This window comes from Solea senegalensis, linkage group LG6 (genome assembly GCF_019176455.1).
Source record: "Solea senegalensis isolate Sse05_10M linkage group LG6, IFAPA_SoseM_1, whole genome shotgun sequence".
Classification (NCBI taxonomy): domain Eukaryota; kingdom Metazoa; phylum Chordata; class Actinopteri; order Pleuronectiformes; family Soleidae; genus Solea; species Solea senegalensis.
In genome coordinates, this window is record NC_058026.1 from 2,204,200 (window position 1) to 2,220,307 (window position 16,108).

The 16,108-nt window shown below is 40.8% G+C and overlaps 1 protein-coding gene across 4 annotated transcripts in view; it reads left to right on the forward strand.

Moving 5' to 3' along the window:
* The window catches only part of rptor (regulatory associated protein of MTOR, complex 1), a 206,474-nt gene that overhangs the window by 16,755 nt on the left and 173,611 nt on the right, over positions 1 to 16,108 (forward strand). For all 4 annotated transcript variants that reach the window (XM_044028052.1, XM_044028054.1, XM_044028053.1 and 1 more), the window contains exons 3-4: positions 2,821 to 2,923; positions 5,899 to 5,981. In XM_044028052.1, coding sequence (XP_043883987.1) covers positions 2,821 to 2,923; positions 5,899 to 5,981 — 186 coding nt within the window. The remainder of the gene's footprint in view (positions 1 to 2,820; positions 2,924 to 5,898; positions 5,982 to 16,108) is intronic.

A 16,108-nucleotide genomic window follows, 5' to 3' on the forward strand; every position in this document is an offset into this window, starting at 1 on the left:
TCCAGGTGCAAATAACTGTCAAGAGCAGAGGAGAAGAAGAAGGAGGAGAAGTCATTAAATTCATACGACCAGATCCAGATCAGTTATCATGGATTGGGTCACTGCCATCAGCAGCATCCTTTATCACAGCGTCCCTAATGGACACCATTCTTCATGCAGATAAACACAATTATTTGTTTATGGTTGATTTAGGGAGGCGTTAATCAGCTCCAATGATTCTTTAAAGTCTTTCACAGTTGCTTTACTTTGTATTATTATTGTTATTTATTTATTATTTTTTTTTAAAACATCATTGAGTATTCTGCAGCGTGCGCGCGGATTCATCTTAGCTTGGCGCTCACTGAACTCTCAGATTAAGTTGCCGCCAAACTAAATCATCACTTTATAGGAAATCTGTCTGACTGAGGACTAATGAATATCTCTTGGAGATGACTGTGCAACTCTTTCCAGCTTTATGCAAATCAACAGTCGTATATCTTCTGTGGTCTCCTTTTTTTTTTTTTAATGCATGGTTCACATCAACACATGCTTCTTTAAACATTTCATCTGAAACCCGCGCCTCTAATCTCTGTTTTCGTTGACTGGACCCGAGGTTCCTGGACTCCAATCTCCTTTAGCTTTCATTGATGTAGTTTATCAATAGGTTAATAACGTCCATACAGTTTTGACAGATGTCCAATTAATTGATGGTCTGTTCATGTTTTTTTAGTGGACATTCTTGGATGTCATGTACAGACGTGGAGTCTGCGTTTTCTTCCTAATTAAAACCCTCTTTGTTTATTTTCTGTGGCGGATTTTCTGCTCGTCTGCCACTTTGTTTTAGTCCGGAATATCTCAACACTTGCAGGGTAATAGTCCTTCATCTGTAATCCGCAGAGAATGAAGCCAAATTACTTTGGCGACTTTGCAGGTTTTGAATTAACCTGATTGAGAGCTGCTGGCTGGATTACGACGACATTGTTCGCAGACATTCGCGTTTCCATTAAGATGAACTACAATCAGCAGAAAGACCGGGGTTCGTGACCCTGAGGGCCTTTCTGTGTGGAGTTTGCATGTTCTCCGGGTTCTCTCCGGAAAGATAATGTGTAATGTGAGTGAATGGAGAGACTTGTAGCAGAGGAGGAGATGATCATTTTCTTGCAGTAGCCCAGGCGTGATGTTGTGATTGCATGGAGTCTTGCAGAAGCGGGTGGACACGAGACGCAAGCAGAGTAAAGCGGCGCATCCATTCTGCAACCAGTGTATTTTGGGGTGACGGCAATCAACTCAAGTCTTCCTCCTGTTTACTTACTTAGATATATTGATCGCTTATACATGTGCAATGCTTCCATTTAAGTCAGCGCAACAATGCCAAGTGACCTTTTCCAGGTATTCGTAGATGGTGTGTGTGTAATGTAAACCTATAGAGCATGTGCATGGTGGTTGTTGTTGTAGTGGTGGTGAGGGATAATTAGAAAACCTTCTGCCTTCCCAGCAGCACAGTGAAAGGTCAGTGTGCTAGTGGGACACAGCAGGACAACACTTCACTTTCAGCATCTGCACACAAACACGCACTCCTTCATTTCCACCTGACCTCCTCATCGTCTCCTCCTCTACCACCTGAAGGGCTTGGTAACACGTCCGTTTACTCCTGGCAGGGTGCTAACAAACTGCCAGCTCTGTTGAGCTGTACTTACTCACAGTGGTAAAAAACACATTCAAAGTAGTCGTTGCAGCTCTACGTGTGTTTGACCTAGAGCTGCAACTAATGATTATTTTCATCTATTAATCTGTCAATTATTTTCTCGATTCATCAAGTAATGGTTTGGTCCACAAAATGTCAGAAAAAGGCAGATCAGTGTTTCTCAAACCTGGAAATGATGATGTTCTCAAGTGTCTCGTCTTGTTGTCTCGTCCAACAACCAAACATGATTCAGTTTAAATCAGGGGTGTCAAACTCATTTTTGTTCAGGGGCCACATACAGCACAATTTGATCTCAAGGGGGCCGGACCAGTATAAATAGCAAAATAATAGAATAATAACCTATGAGCAACAAGAACTCCTTTGTTTTTTCTCCTTTGTTTTACATTTAATGAAGGATAATTTTACAAAACATGAAATTTCTTGAGAAATATAAGTGCAATTTCAACAATATCATGCCTAAATTTACTATTTACACAGCACACTGGATCTATAAAGGCACAAACATTTAGTCACGGGTATCTGGAGCATTTGACATTACGCTTAGATTAGTGTGAAATTTTTACAAATTCATCCTGTGGGTCGGATTGGAGCCTCTGGCGGGCCGGTTCTGGCCCCCGGGCCTTATGTTTGACACCCCTGGTTTAAATGATTTCTTTGTTATATGGAGCAAAGAAACCAGAAAATATTCCTGTTTAAGAAGCTGAAAAAGCAGAAAACTTGCTTTAATTCCTAAAACACCCGGAGCGATTAATCGATTATCAAAATAGTTGACGATTCATTTAGTAATCATTTAATCGAGTAATTGTTTCAACCCTAGTTTGAACAAACATTAACAATAGCGCTGCTTTGATTGATTGAGTAAACGATTGGTAATTTAGGGTTTGTTTCTTTATTTATTGTTAAAATAAAGTATTTGTTTTTTTTAGTTTCTTACATGTAAATATTTGCTGGTTTCTTTGCTCTGTATCACAGAAACGATCAAAACTGAATCATTTCGGTTTAAGACCATCATCATTTAGTGTTTCCAACATATTATGATCGATTATCGATGAGTTGCAGCTCAAACTAACAATGAATTCCCTGTCACTGCTGAGCGACGTGAAGGTAACGTTGTTCCCCTTGTTCTTCTCTCTCAGATGAAGACCGTAAGCGTCGCGCTGGTGCTGTGTCTCAACGTCGGAGTGGACCCTCCTGATGTGGTGAAGACGTCCCCCTGTGCCAGACTCGAGTGTTGGATCGGTGAGTGACTCCGTAACAGGGAAAACTAACTTAAGTTTTTTTTCCTCAACTGAGCTCTTCCAGGACTGACACTCACACTGTTGTTGTTTGTCAGATCTTCACAATATCCTGATAAAAAAAACCCAAAGAATTCATGACAGAGCCTTGAAAGCGGAAGTTTAGCTTTTTACTTTGCAGCATTTAAGGGTGTTCTCGCTCGCTCCTCTGGGAGCTCAGTTCATAAGTGCTCTGTCAGCAAAGGATGAAGCGAGGCTCGCCCTCGCTGGAACCGCGTGACATCACACGGAACGGAAAAAAAACAAACAAACAAAGACACAGTCTCTCCACTGAATTGAAACCTCAAAACCATTGTTTATCTCCCCAGACGCTCGTTCATTCTCAGGTGTGAGGGGGGGAGGGGAAGCACTTTAAAGAGTAAACGCACTTCTTAAAGTTTTCTTAACTTTCCGAGCATCATCCTGGCTGTTTGTGAGAACATGAAGAGGTGAAGGCAGAGGTGGTGTAATATCTCCTACACCTGAATGTTAACAGAAGGACTTAAACATATACGTCTGCTTTGCAGTGGCCATGGTGTGAGGGGGAAATAATTTAATAATTGTTAAGGTAAAAACTGCAGTATTGCTATACAACTTTCACCATTTTTTTTTTAATTAAAAGTCACTGTTTTTTTTTTTGCACCTTTTACTCAACATTCCTTCTTTTCTTTCGTCCGCACATAGACTTCATGAACCTCTGATTCGATTTCGATTCACCTGTCACTGATTTAAATGATTCTTCGATCACATTCACAATTTTTCACTTTTTTGTTACTGCTCTAGCTAATGCAAGTTGTAAGAGAAATCTGGTGGTGTGTGTGTTTTTGCTGTGCAGAGGGTGGCAAACACAAAATACCACACACATCATAAACATAATTCAAGGCAAGGCAGACCTTTGGTGCCATTTATAGTCAGAACTCGGAATTTCCAAGGTCGTTGCCTTAGGTTAAGCTTCAGATTTTTACCTGGGAAATTTAGAGCAACCTCACATACCCGGAGTTCAGGATTCCAAGATGGCTGCAACCACACAAACACAGCTAGTTTTTACGTTAATAGCACTAGAGCTGCTGCTAGTGTTATATTCATAATCGATTAATCTGTCCATTAATCGAGTAATCGTTCAATGGTCCATAAAATGTCAGAACATGTAGAAAAAATATTGATCAGTGTTGAAATTGATGATGTTCTCAAGTGTCTTGTTTTGTCCACGAATGAGAATTATTCAGTTTTAATGATTTCTTTGTTATATGGAACAATTAAACCAGAAAATATTCACATTTAAGAAGCTAAAATGATCAATAATCTTGTTTTAATCATAAAAAAACCCTCTAACCGAGTAATTGATTAATAAACGATCATTGTTTCAACCCTAAATAGCACCTTTGCAAAATACCATGAAGAGCGTTGTTATTGACTGGTATTGCTAACAAATTTGTGTTTCCGACCTCTCAAATGGAACTTGGTGAACTCGGAAGTGACGAGTGAGTTTAACAATTATCAATTAACTCTATTAAAAATATGAAACTGCTAAAGATGTAGGTATATATTATACGAACTGTTGGTGAACTCCAGATTTCGCCGACCGTCTTCTCTGTATTAGATATCCCGCGTTTTATGTAGGCTATTATTTTTGTAATTATTTTCTGTTATTGCGATTATTATTATTTTCTGTCACTTCGTCGATGCAGAAACATCCACATCGAGATGCATTTACAACTAAGACATTTTAGACTTCTCATAGAGTGATTGTCACCCAAAGCTGTGGGTCAATATTTTGGGGGTTTAGTAGAGAGAGTAGGCGTAGAGAGAGTCCGACCCTAGTTTGGTGGGCCATAGTGCTGGGCTGAAGAAGTAACTGTGGTGGTAACAGCAGGTGTCGATTGGCAAAATTGGGTAGATTGGACCTTGAAGGTTCCAAAACTGATATGGTAGAATGGGAGAAAGTGTCTGTTGTTTGGTCCACGTCAACAATGATTTACTGCAAATGTCGTCAGGCTAAAGTTGCAACACGAGCTCCACCACCTCAGCAGAGAAGACGTGTTGGATTACCAAGAATGTTACATACAGACACACACAAGCCATGTTTCCACCAAGTGGAACAGTTTACTTTGCATTTCCATGAGGAATAGAACCAAAATAACCATTCCCAACCGCTCCCTTCTTTAGCTGTACCAAACCCAACTGTACCGCGATGTAAACACAGCATTAGACGAAACTACTGCACCACTTTCCCTCTCTTCACCACTCACTTTTACACTACATGAAAACAAAAAAAACCCATTGTACACTGTGAAAGTGTTAAATATTTATATACATTTTTGGCCCAGCACTGGTGAAACCCTGAGAAAGAATCTGCTCCATGTTGAGATTACAGATAAGAAAAACCCTTGCTTATTATTTTAAATTTACATATATTTCCTCGAAAATTTCCTGTCAGCGAGACGGAAGTTATGATAATGTGATCCAGAAAATGCAGTCATTTAGTTGTGATAATAACGAGAATAACAAGGAGGCCTCATTGATCGTAAGAGCAGCGTTTGAACTATCATTGTCTTACCAACTTGTGAGTACATTCTCCTCTGCCCGCTGAGCACGATTTGATCTGTCCTCAATCTATATTCTTCTTCTCTTTATGCCATATTGATGCGCTCTCATCAATATTTCACTCTGAGGCGCTTTTGTTTTTTTCCCCCCAAAAACCCTGCTTTTGATTTGATAAGAAAATTCACTTTGATGCTTAAAGGACAAACTTGTCTTTGTGATCATAGTTTCTCTCTCCTGAATAATACATCGTGTTTGCTTTGTTACACAGAACAGTGTCGGCTCAAAAACCTCAACACTGAATAATTACAGCCAATTTGTCACCTCTGTATTGAGTGAGTTGTACTTCTCAGGCGTGCGTGTGTGTGTGTTTTACACTGGTTTGTGTTTGCTCACCAGATCCTCTGTCCATGAGTCCACAGAAAGCTCTGGAGACCATCGGGGCCAACCTTCAGAAGCAATACGAAACCTGGCAACCCAGGGTGAGTGCGTTCATATGAACCAGTTTTTCCCCGCTCACATGTTCTTAGAATGTCCGTGCGTGACCACAAAAACACTCAGAAACGCTGCGGTTTACACAACATGTACGCTGGGATGAAGTGCTGCCAGTAAAGTACTCAAGAGTCATGGGTCCTTTAAGACTCGAGCGTGGGCATATCGTATTATCACTGATTGATTTGGCATCCATTAAGGCGTTCAATGGGGCTGTGAGCATTGCAGTTTGTAGAAATGTGTTTAATGGTGTAATGTGAAGAAAGTTCTCAAAGCCCTGATACAGATCTGGAGTCAAGGGAAAAAGAAGGAAACACAGGCTTAACCCTTTATCAGGCAAGACTTTAAACGGTAACTTCTTAGGATATCTAAAATCGCTATGCTATAATAAAAATCGCTATAAAGGTTCTCTAACCATAACACATCCTTTTTTTATACTGTACATATTTTGGAAAATGTTTTAGCCTAGATGGGCAAGGAACCATATATGGTAACTTCATTGATCTTGATTTTTGACATGAAAATGTAATATTTTAATATTTTAATGTATCACATTTTTGAATTTTGAATTTCCAACTATTTCAATGACTGCCCGATATTTGGGTTAAAAACAACCCGAAATCACAGGTACAAATTAAAATGAGTTGTAAAGGGTTACACCAACTTCTTTAAGCCATTGGGATGAAGAGGGCCTCCCAGCAGAAGTCTAGTATTGGGGCTGCAACTAATGATTATTTTCGATTAATCCAGAAAATGTTGATCAGTGTTTACAAAGAAACCAGAAAAGATTCACATTTAAGAAGATGAAATATCAGAAAACAAAAAAAAAAATCGACTCTCAAAGTCGTTGACGATTTAGTAATCGAATAATAAGGTTCAGATGTTTCCTCAAAGTTGACAAACCTTAGTTTGACCCACTTTTGTTTGGGTACAAGTTTCAAAAGACGCTGGTTTCATTCGAAAAACTTGATATTTTTATCCTTTTCATCGTCACGTGTCTCTCAACAGTGTCTCGTTTGTTTGCACGCCTCACACACGTTTCAAATTACAATATCAGGTTCTTTCCAGAGAACCAGTCTTAGTGCAGAAGAGTCTGTTTGGAGCTGTTTTTTTGCACCGTGTAGCTCAGTATCAGGTTGGAGGTTTGGCTCAAACCAGGAGGAAGTTCATTGGTGAAGAACAGGTACGGCTGGTTGGCAGCTGTCGGAGCCAAAACCAACCGTGTTCTCAAGTGTGTAACGTTATGGTGGGCCAACTAAAACCTATACCAGAGCAACTTCTTCAATTGACTGGGGCATCTCCTGTTGCCTTTCTACCATCATCTCTTGTATTTCTTATCCAAACAGCGTCAAAGTCAGCACTGCACTCACCGGTGCTCTCCGTAAGTTACCTGCCAAGTTTGAAGCCTGTCGAGCAGAACATGGGACAGTTGTGCGCTAAACAGACAGTAAAACTGACACACTATATTCTCTCTATAGCCTATGAACTGTAGTCCCTTTTTATAATCCATGTTGTGGAAATTGTTTTTATAGATTTTGGCACAGTGTCTCAACTGTCTGACCCAATCCAACTGTTGCTTTTTTGTCTCCAGTTGTGTTATTTCTCCCCTCGTGGACACTTTGTTGGCTTCCGATTTGTAAAAAAAAAAAAAAAGAAGTGACAAACACGGTTGTCCAGATGCGACAACTGGCAAATTATGTGTTAAAGCGTTTTGACGAGTGTGGAAAGTCACGCGTTGTTTGAATGGATTTCTTTTGAATATCTTGTTGTGTAATCTCTTTAAATCTCCGTGCCAACAAACACCCACCTCGAGTCACAGCGGTGATTCATAGTTTTCTTCACAGATGTATTTTCACGTGCTCGTGTAAATTCAGCCGTTTATGTGATTTCATACGCAGTGCGTGATAATTCATATGATTAATATTATCAACAGCAGCTGCTTTTATCTTTGGCTTTTATCCACATACTGACTCTTGAATCTCGGCCAAACGTATAAAAAAAAAAAAGAAGAAGAATATTTTGACTTTATTTTTTTAATTTCCCCTCAGTTCAGCTCCTAGAACAGATGGATGCACATACACAGACGCACTTTTATGTGCTCTGGCTGCATGCTATGCAAATACACCAATACATAAATGAATTGGTCAATAAAACCCACATTTATTTTCTTCTAAACACCTTCCCGGAGCAAGAGAGAATTTGTGAGATTTTGTTGCTCAAACAGAGTGAGAATATTTTTTTGAGCCAGATTCTGAAGCTTAATCTCATCTCATCTCATGATACGTTTTTCTGGCATTACACTGAGTGACAAGGAGTCGCCCTCATTAAACGTGGCATTTTCTTTAGAGAGCCGTGCCCCCCTGCTCTTTTCCCAGAAGGTTAATGTTTCAGAGAATTGCTTCCATTATTGATGACGTTGCTCACTGTTCTCACAGAGTGAGTGGCGTCTGGAAAAGACAGGAGAAGAAGAAAATGACACTAACAAGATTACAGATGTCAGCCGCTGTAAACAAACACACCCTGACCACTATACCCGAGCCTGGAGTGAAAGTTAACGGAAAAGAAAAGCATAAAATGTTCAATATGATCCAAAACCCCTCGATATCACACAAGTGCTTCACCGATCATAGATGTCGGAGACGTCAACTTGTACCGTTGACGTCATTTGCCCACAATGTGTCGACTTATTTTAAGATAAATTAAGGAAAAAAAGAAAATTGAAGTAATTTAAGCACAAGCTTATTTGGCTGCTTATTTCTCCTTTAATGGAGAAGAGTATCTGCTTATGGATAAGTGGGAACTACATCAACACAATTGTGTAAAGAATGTAAACCACAGTAGAGGACTGACACATGCATCGTAAAATGATTTATTGGTTTGACCCATGTTTGCCGTATCTGTATTGGCCCAATTTTTATTACTTAATCTGCAAATTACAAATTGTTCTCATAAGCTTGATAAATGTTGTCACTAAATCACTAAAACATAGATTGGAGAAACAGACTTTTTTGTATTATTTGTTATTGATTTAAATGTTGTCATTTATCAGAGGGAGGAACAAAAGAAAATTGGCATTGGCTGGGCTCATTTCTTAGAAAAAATTGCCATTGTGGCCGTAGAAAAAACATTATTGGTCGACGTCTAATCAGTTGGCATCGAGCCATCACTACTAAGGTAAGAAAGGAGAAGATAAGATCCTTTATTAGCAGTAGTTATTAGCAGTGGGAAAAATGCACATTGTCACAGCAGCAAAGACAGTAAAGATAAAGATAATAATGAATATTAAACATGCATTTACACATATGTGAAAGTACAATATAGAAATTAACAATTACGGAAGAGTATTCAAAAAAATAAAACTAAAACTACATGAATTCTGAGATTAAAGTCAGAATTCCGAGATTAAAGAAAAAATTCTTAAATTCAGAAAAATTCAGAATTCTTAAATTACAGTCAATATTCTGAGGAAAAAGTCTGCTGTTTTTGTTGTTGTTTTTTTAATGTTTTTTTAGTGGCCCTAATTCTCTTGCACTATAAAAAGTTAAAGTTAAAAGTTACTAATATATTTAATACTGAATACATTGTTGTCATAATGCCTTCTGATGTAAGATTAAATCTTGTGGCTGCTATGGCAACTGTAACTAAGCATTTGCTTAAAAGACTGTTTTATTTGAACTCCAGTACAAACACTGGACCCACATGTGAGTCCAGTGTTTTTCCTCTGAACCTCCTGCTCCGTCAGACGTCATCATGTCCTGCAGGGGGGAAAAGGGCAAACAAATAAAATAAGCAAGCAGTGGAAATGTGATCTGAAGGATTGAGCAGAGCTGCGTAAGCACATAATGAATTGGAACTTCATTTCAAACCACCTGCAAATGATGTTTTTTAGAGGACTGGATTCGATCAGGTCCCCTTTTTTCTTCTGAGACTTTTGTGTGAGAAGGTCTGTTTGGTATTAGATATGTGAAAGCAGATTTCAGCTCTCTGTCTGAACATGGTCTCTGAGGGAAAGCTGTAGAAGCTATTTTTTTTGGTGGAACTAGGCTGAAAAACTGAAAAAGAAATAGTTGAAAATGTGTTGAATCTCCAGCCGGATCACGGCTGCCTTGCTTATTTTTGCTATTTTGTTTTCTCTGCCTTTCAAATGTCTGACTTTTTGAGTTTCGCAGCAGAATTCTAATGTGCCTCCGCTCTCCGTTCTTGCACAAATGGCGAACAAACATCGTGAATCTTAAAAAAAAAGAGAGAAATATTTTTGGTTAACTTTAGTGTTTGCCTCAGCATCGCCTTGTTCAGTGGGAGCTGTTTCAGGTCTTTCTTTCTCCACCAAAAACCATGAATCACTGAGGAGGAAAGATGAATAAAAAATAACAATGTGTGGCTGTTTTTGGTGAGACGCCATAGAAGTAGCAGCACTTGAAAGAGTGGAGTGGAGTTGGAGGAAGAGAGAGAGCGAAGAGACAGCTGAGGGAATGTAGGCTCGGGCTCGACTGACCTCAAGAGGTCGGCAGAAAATGGTGGTAGGAGTTCACGAGGAGGAGTGGGAGGCTGAGAAAGCTGTTCCTTTTTGACTTTCCTTTTTCTGCGGCGCCGCGTGTCCGCAGTGTTTCGCCAACACACCTTACATAAACCGTTAACAAATCAGTCAATAACACTGCAGCTCTTCACCTGCTCTGTCACCATCTTTGTAATAATGTCGTTCTAGATCAGGCGAGATTGACTTACGAGCACGTTTCGAGCCACGTTTCCCCACCGCCCGGCGTTGATGTGTACGAGGCGTGGTCATGAAAGTCGAGTCGAGGTTCCAGACCAAGCTCGCTTCTCCGTTTGCTTCTGTTGCTCTTTCGTTGACACTAATGGTCAGACAATACACCGAGGAGGGCAAACACTGTCTTCTGCTGCTGCCCACTCACTTCACCTATCAGTCCACTCACTCGTTATTTTATTAAACATCTCTCGCTGACCTTTCGTCATCATCATTTTCCACTCTACATCAAAGGGATTTTTTTTCCCTCTGCAGTGATTCGTGATGAACTGAACATCAGTCGAAACAGGGCTCTCTGTGTGTTTCAAATATTAAGGGTTAGTCGTCAAACTGCGTGGAAAAAAAACCTGATGAGTCACAGGCCGCTTCCTATTATTGATTCAATATTATATTGATATAGTATCAAGTCTTAGCAAGTGATGGTAGGAGATCTGATGTGTACCCAGTGCTGTTGGCTGTACAGTGGCTAACGACCTCGTACTCTCTCACCCATTTGTGATGCTGCCCGATCACAACCTTGTGCCGCCTCTCGCACTCACACATTTTTCCTCCTTCCCAAACTATGAACTCCGTTATTAATCTTCCTCCTCGCGGAACCTTTTCTACCTCAAGTAGTGATTTGTTTTCTTGCATGTCCTCCTAATTGCAGCAGGACACACTCAGTGTTTCATTTATAACTGATAATTGGCAGAGTTTTCAATATTAGAAATGGCCACGTCCAAGGCCTGTCACAACTATTAAATAATCATCCGAGTGCAGTTATTTCTTCTTGAGTGCACTTGTTGTTTTCAGAAACTTCATGGAAACAGTTTTTTTTTTGTTGTTGTTTTTTGTCTGGCGCTGCTTTACCATCAGTGATATTACCTGCTCTGACGAGGTTCCAAGCAAACTGAGCCGATACTAAAATGTGATGTCGACAGACTGCCAACCACTGATGGATCAGAGAGTGTTGTCCCTGGAAGAGTCATGAGCACAACGTCCAAACTGTAGATCAGTTAAAAAATGCTTAAAAATCCTGTAAACATCTATTAGTCTACAACATTTAGCAAAGGAAATGTCTACAACCTCAATATTTAACAGAGTCTGTTGTTTTTAGCGACAGCACTGCGGACATCCGGCGATCGTGAGCCGAATCACAACCCGTTGAATCGTATTTCAGCTCTGGTCGTGCAGAAAGTACTCAACGATTCTGTGAACAACATTTGTTGTAATGATACAGTTACACTGAAAACAACTGCTTTACAAGGCACTAGTTTGTGTTTTTGTGTCGTGTATAAAACAACGTCATGGCAGTTTCATGCAGCCCTGCCATGACGACCCTGCCCACGTAGAGGAGGAGCTATGAAGTAATGGAAAACCACGCGACTGATACCGAACCGAGTAGAGTAGTGCTAGAACTGTATAATGGAAAAGCGCCATAGCATCACCTGGCTCTTCCTGTGCTATTGTTGTATTTTATCGTAGAGTTAGAGCCTCAGCTAGCCTGGCTAACCCCAGACTGCATCTTAATCTCATTGGAGATTGGGTGCCGGTCTGGGAAAGGATGTAGTCACCGCCCACTTTCAAGAGGCGTGACCAACGGACGTAAACCAAAATGCTTCTGTATGCAATTGGAAATCAGACCAATGACGTATCCCGTGCAGCAGGAGATTTTCTGGGAGCGATGGCTATCTCGTAACGGCGTAATAGAAGCTATAACCAAATAGAAAGAGAGATGCTCTTCGGTAGCCACTTTGTTGGGTAAATACAAGTTGTGCTTGACGTCACATCTCTGTTCAATCTGTTGGCGCACCAGGGATTTATGACTGCTTTGTCGTCCAGTGACAGATTTCTCTGGTTTCACTCAGGCTAAGCTTTAGCCCCAGTGAGTCAGTTTCAAGCCCAGTTGTCTTTAAACCAAAGAGCAAATGTCCCGTTTCCACCAAGTTCCTGAACTGCGTCACTCGGTTTTTACATGAAACCGTAACTTGTAGGAGTTTCTTTGTTGACTTTATTGCAAAAATGCCAGTTCATTTCTTTCCTTCTTTATAATATGCCTTTGTGTTATTAACCTTTATTAGGCTTGTGGTGTAATTATGGTGTGAAATGAACACAAGACAATTAAATCGTTAATCACAGTTATTTTTGTGGCAATTAACTGTCAGCTAAATTTAATGGTTAGCGAAAGCTCTGGTGATTTCATGCGTGCGGTTTCATTTTTGTGTACTTTACGGGATGACAAACGATCATTTGGAACTCTGTAAAGGAAACAATTCTATAATAATTATAGTTGCACCCTGTATTCCTCGGCCTTTGTTCTGCTGTCTGCTCTTATTGAATGGATTGGTTTTTGATGCGTTTCACGCAGAGGCTTCGAGAAGCCACAGGTTGTTGTGAGACCTTGCGTTGCTTCCCATCTCTCTTTGAGTTTTCTGACTTCCTCTGCTCTGAAATTCTCTTTCAAGTCTCGCTTGTTCTCCTTCAGTTTCTGCACGACCCGCCGCTGTCTCTTTCCCTCTGTATCCTCCTGCACGCTCTGGATTCTGGATGTGTGGTAGATTCTGGGATGAAAAGCAACATGTGTTTTACTCTCATGCCAAACGGCCACTTTCAAGGCCATTTCAGACTCACCGCAGCATATCTGGTTTTATCTGTCTGTCTGTGTGGTGTCACCATCGCTCCCCATGGCCTCCTCTGCTTCCCAGCTGCAGACTGTGACCCCCTGCTGTCCAGTCCGCTAACTTGTCTCTGCATAATTTAGCAGTCAGCTGCAGCTCAAACAATTTGCTGGTAATTTGTTATGTGGTTTTTCCTCTGAGCCGCCCTGGAAACGCTGAACTGCACAGCAGAGACAGAAGTCCTAATGTCAAAAGAATCGATAGAAGCGTGATCGGAGGGACAGTTGCCCAATTAATGGTATTATAGGCAGCCCGTGGCCAAGTGGAAAGGGAACTTGACTTGTAACCAGAAGGTCGCCGGTTCAAATCCCCACCCGGCCAAAAAGGGCTGGGGTACCCCTGAGCAAGTTACCCAACCCCCCAATGCTCCCCGGGCGCCAATCAGTGTGGCAGCCCACTGCTCCTAATTCTAGGATGGGTCAAAATGCAGAGGAATAATTTCCCTAAGGGGATTAATAAAACTAACTTGAACTTTAAATTATGACTCTGACCAGTCAGGAACTGGTGCGAGGTTAACTATTCCTGTTACACTTGTGCTTTGTTTTGGTACAATCCAGTCTGGTACAGTCCAGTCTGGTCCAGTATGGTATGATTTGGAATGATAAAGCCCTGGGTTAGGCTTATGTTTCGACTGAGAGTGTGTGGGCTGTACCCTCTGGCTATTCTGTTGATTTAGTAGACTTGAGCCTGGTACACACTACAAAATTTATTTTTCGCCCGATTTTACCCACAATTCACAGTATGCTCCAGTCAGCATGGCTAGTTGACAGTGAAATCTGAGAGTGTGTGAGGGGCAAAGTCTCAAATGGGCAAGTGTGTGAGTGTTAAAGACCTGACATCAGTGGCAGTCAATCGCCGTCGCTCTCTCTCGTGAGTGTTTGCACAAGAGTGTGATGTGTTCAGTTGGCTTCAGTTGGTTTGATAAATAATTTAATCTGTGATCCCTCGTCGGGCGTTAAATGTGTAATCCCCTGTCTTTTAGTCGTCAAAAAAAAGAAGGAAAAAAAAACAAAGCTACATTCACACCAGCTCCTTATTTGAATCCTAGTTCGTTGTCTTGGAAAGTCCGGTTCGTTTTGGGGATGATATTTTTCCTGCCGCTTTGATTGGCAGTTTTTTAGCCTAGGTTTTTATAAAAAAGACACATTGATGGAACATGACAGGGAGGGACAAAGATGAGCAGTGGAATGTGTTTCTTTATTTCCTGGCAAAGAATGAGCTTATTTTACATTCTTTAAGAGATGATGAACATCCTCAATTGCCAGGGGGAATTTCCATTCGTGGCACACCCATGTGACTTGACGTATCCTGTGTCTGTGATTTTGTGAAGTTGCCCCCGTGACTCCCTGACAACAAGGAACGAGCAGTACTCGAGGGAACACGCTTTTCTTTGTTGATTTTTAGGAAATGTAAATATTGTAATATGTGGTATTTTTAGCTGACTTTGCAGCAAGGACCCAAAATCATGTGACGATAACTTGTGTGTGGCCGCTGTCAGGAAAATGTGGTTTGCTCACATGTTGTGTGCAAGTGTTTGTGCTGCTGACAAAGCAATTAATACTGACCAGAGGAGGGAGTGACGCACGCAGTCATTATAAACATAAAAAGGACTATCTGTCAAATCTATAAAACTGCAACCATAACTGCTCAAAACAGGTACCATATCCCAATTTTCAGCTGTTGGGGGTGGGGGATGGTAATCTGAATATCTTCCATTTATACTGTGTCACATAATATTTGTACATACATATTTTTTTAGAAAAAGTAACGCATACACATACATAAATGTCCCACCATCTATTTTATTAAAAAAAAAAATCATATCTGGTAATTTTGGGTATTTCCGACCCGTTGCTGGATTGGGTGTGTGATAAGTGGCACAACAGTCCGAAACACACACATTTAAACATAGATTGAAAAAAAAATTCTAATCATACTCGCTCTTCCATCGTTATCAGTGAAGCCAGACGTTGAATTTAGCTAATTTAATGTCTCCTCCATCTCTGATAATGTACCATGGTCATTTTATGACTTAAAGGTGACATAGAATGCTTGTATCACACATGTATGTTAGTTATGGAGGTCTACTTACATATATTAACTTGTTTTCATGGTTAAAAACCTCCTAGTCGCTGCAAACGAGCCGATCAAAATATCTCCTCACTGATGCTCTCGTCAGCCGCGCTGTTTCAGACCAAAACCACACCCCTCGAATGTGGACTGTGTTGTGATTGGCCAGCCAACGAGAGCTTTCCCACTGTCCTGTGATTGGCCAGGTACCTGGAAGTGACGTAATAGATAGGCCAGCTCTCAGATACACAGCTCCCCCTCTGGCACGGTGGATGCTCTGCATCTCAGCAGCTACAACGAGAGTAGTTCTTCTTCTTCTGTGGTTGAATGTACGCAACCGGATGTGCCCGGACTAGTGCCCGCACCAGGAGGCGCTACGGTGGTGAGGATTTTTGATGACGACATCAAATTAAGGAAGTGCCGATCCGCTTTGCAGAGCCCAGGAAAACAATACAACACTATTTTCTCAGCAGTGGCTGAACTGTTTGTTCTGAAACTTTAGGGTTTCATAAACGAGGTAATGACGCAGATACACACACAAACACAGCGTTAATTGGAGCTTCCGGTCTATGTGGGCTTTAATACGTTTCTTGTTTTTTTAATATTAATAAAAAAAAAAGTAAAC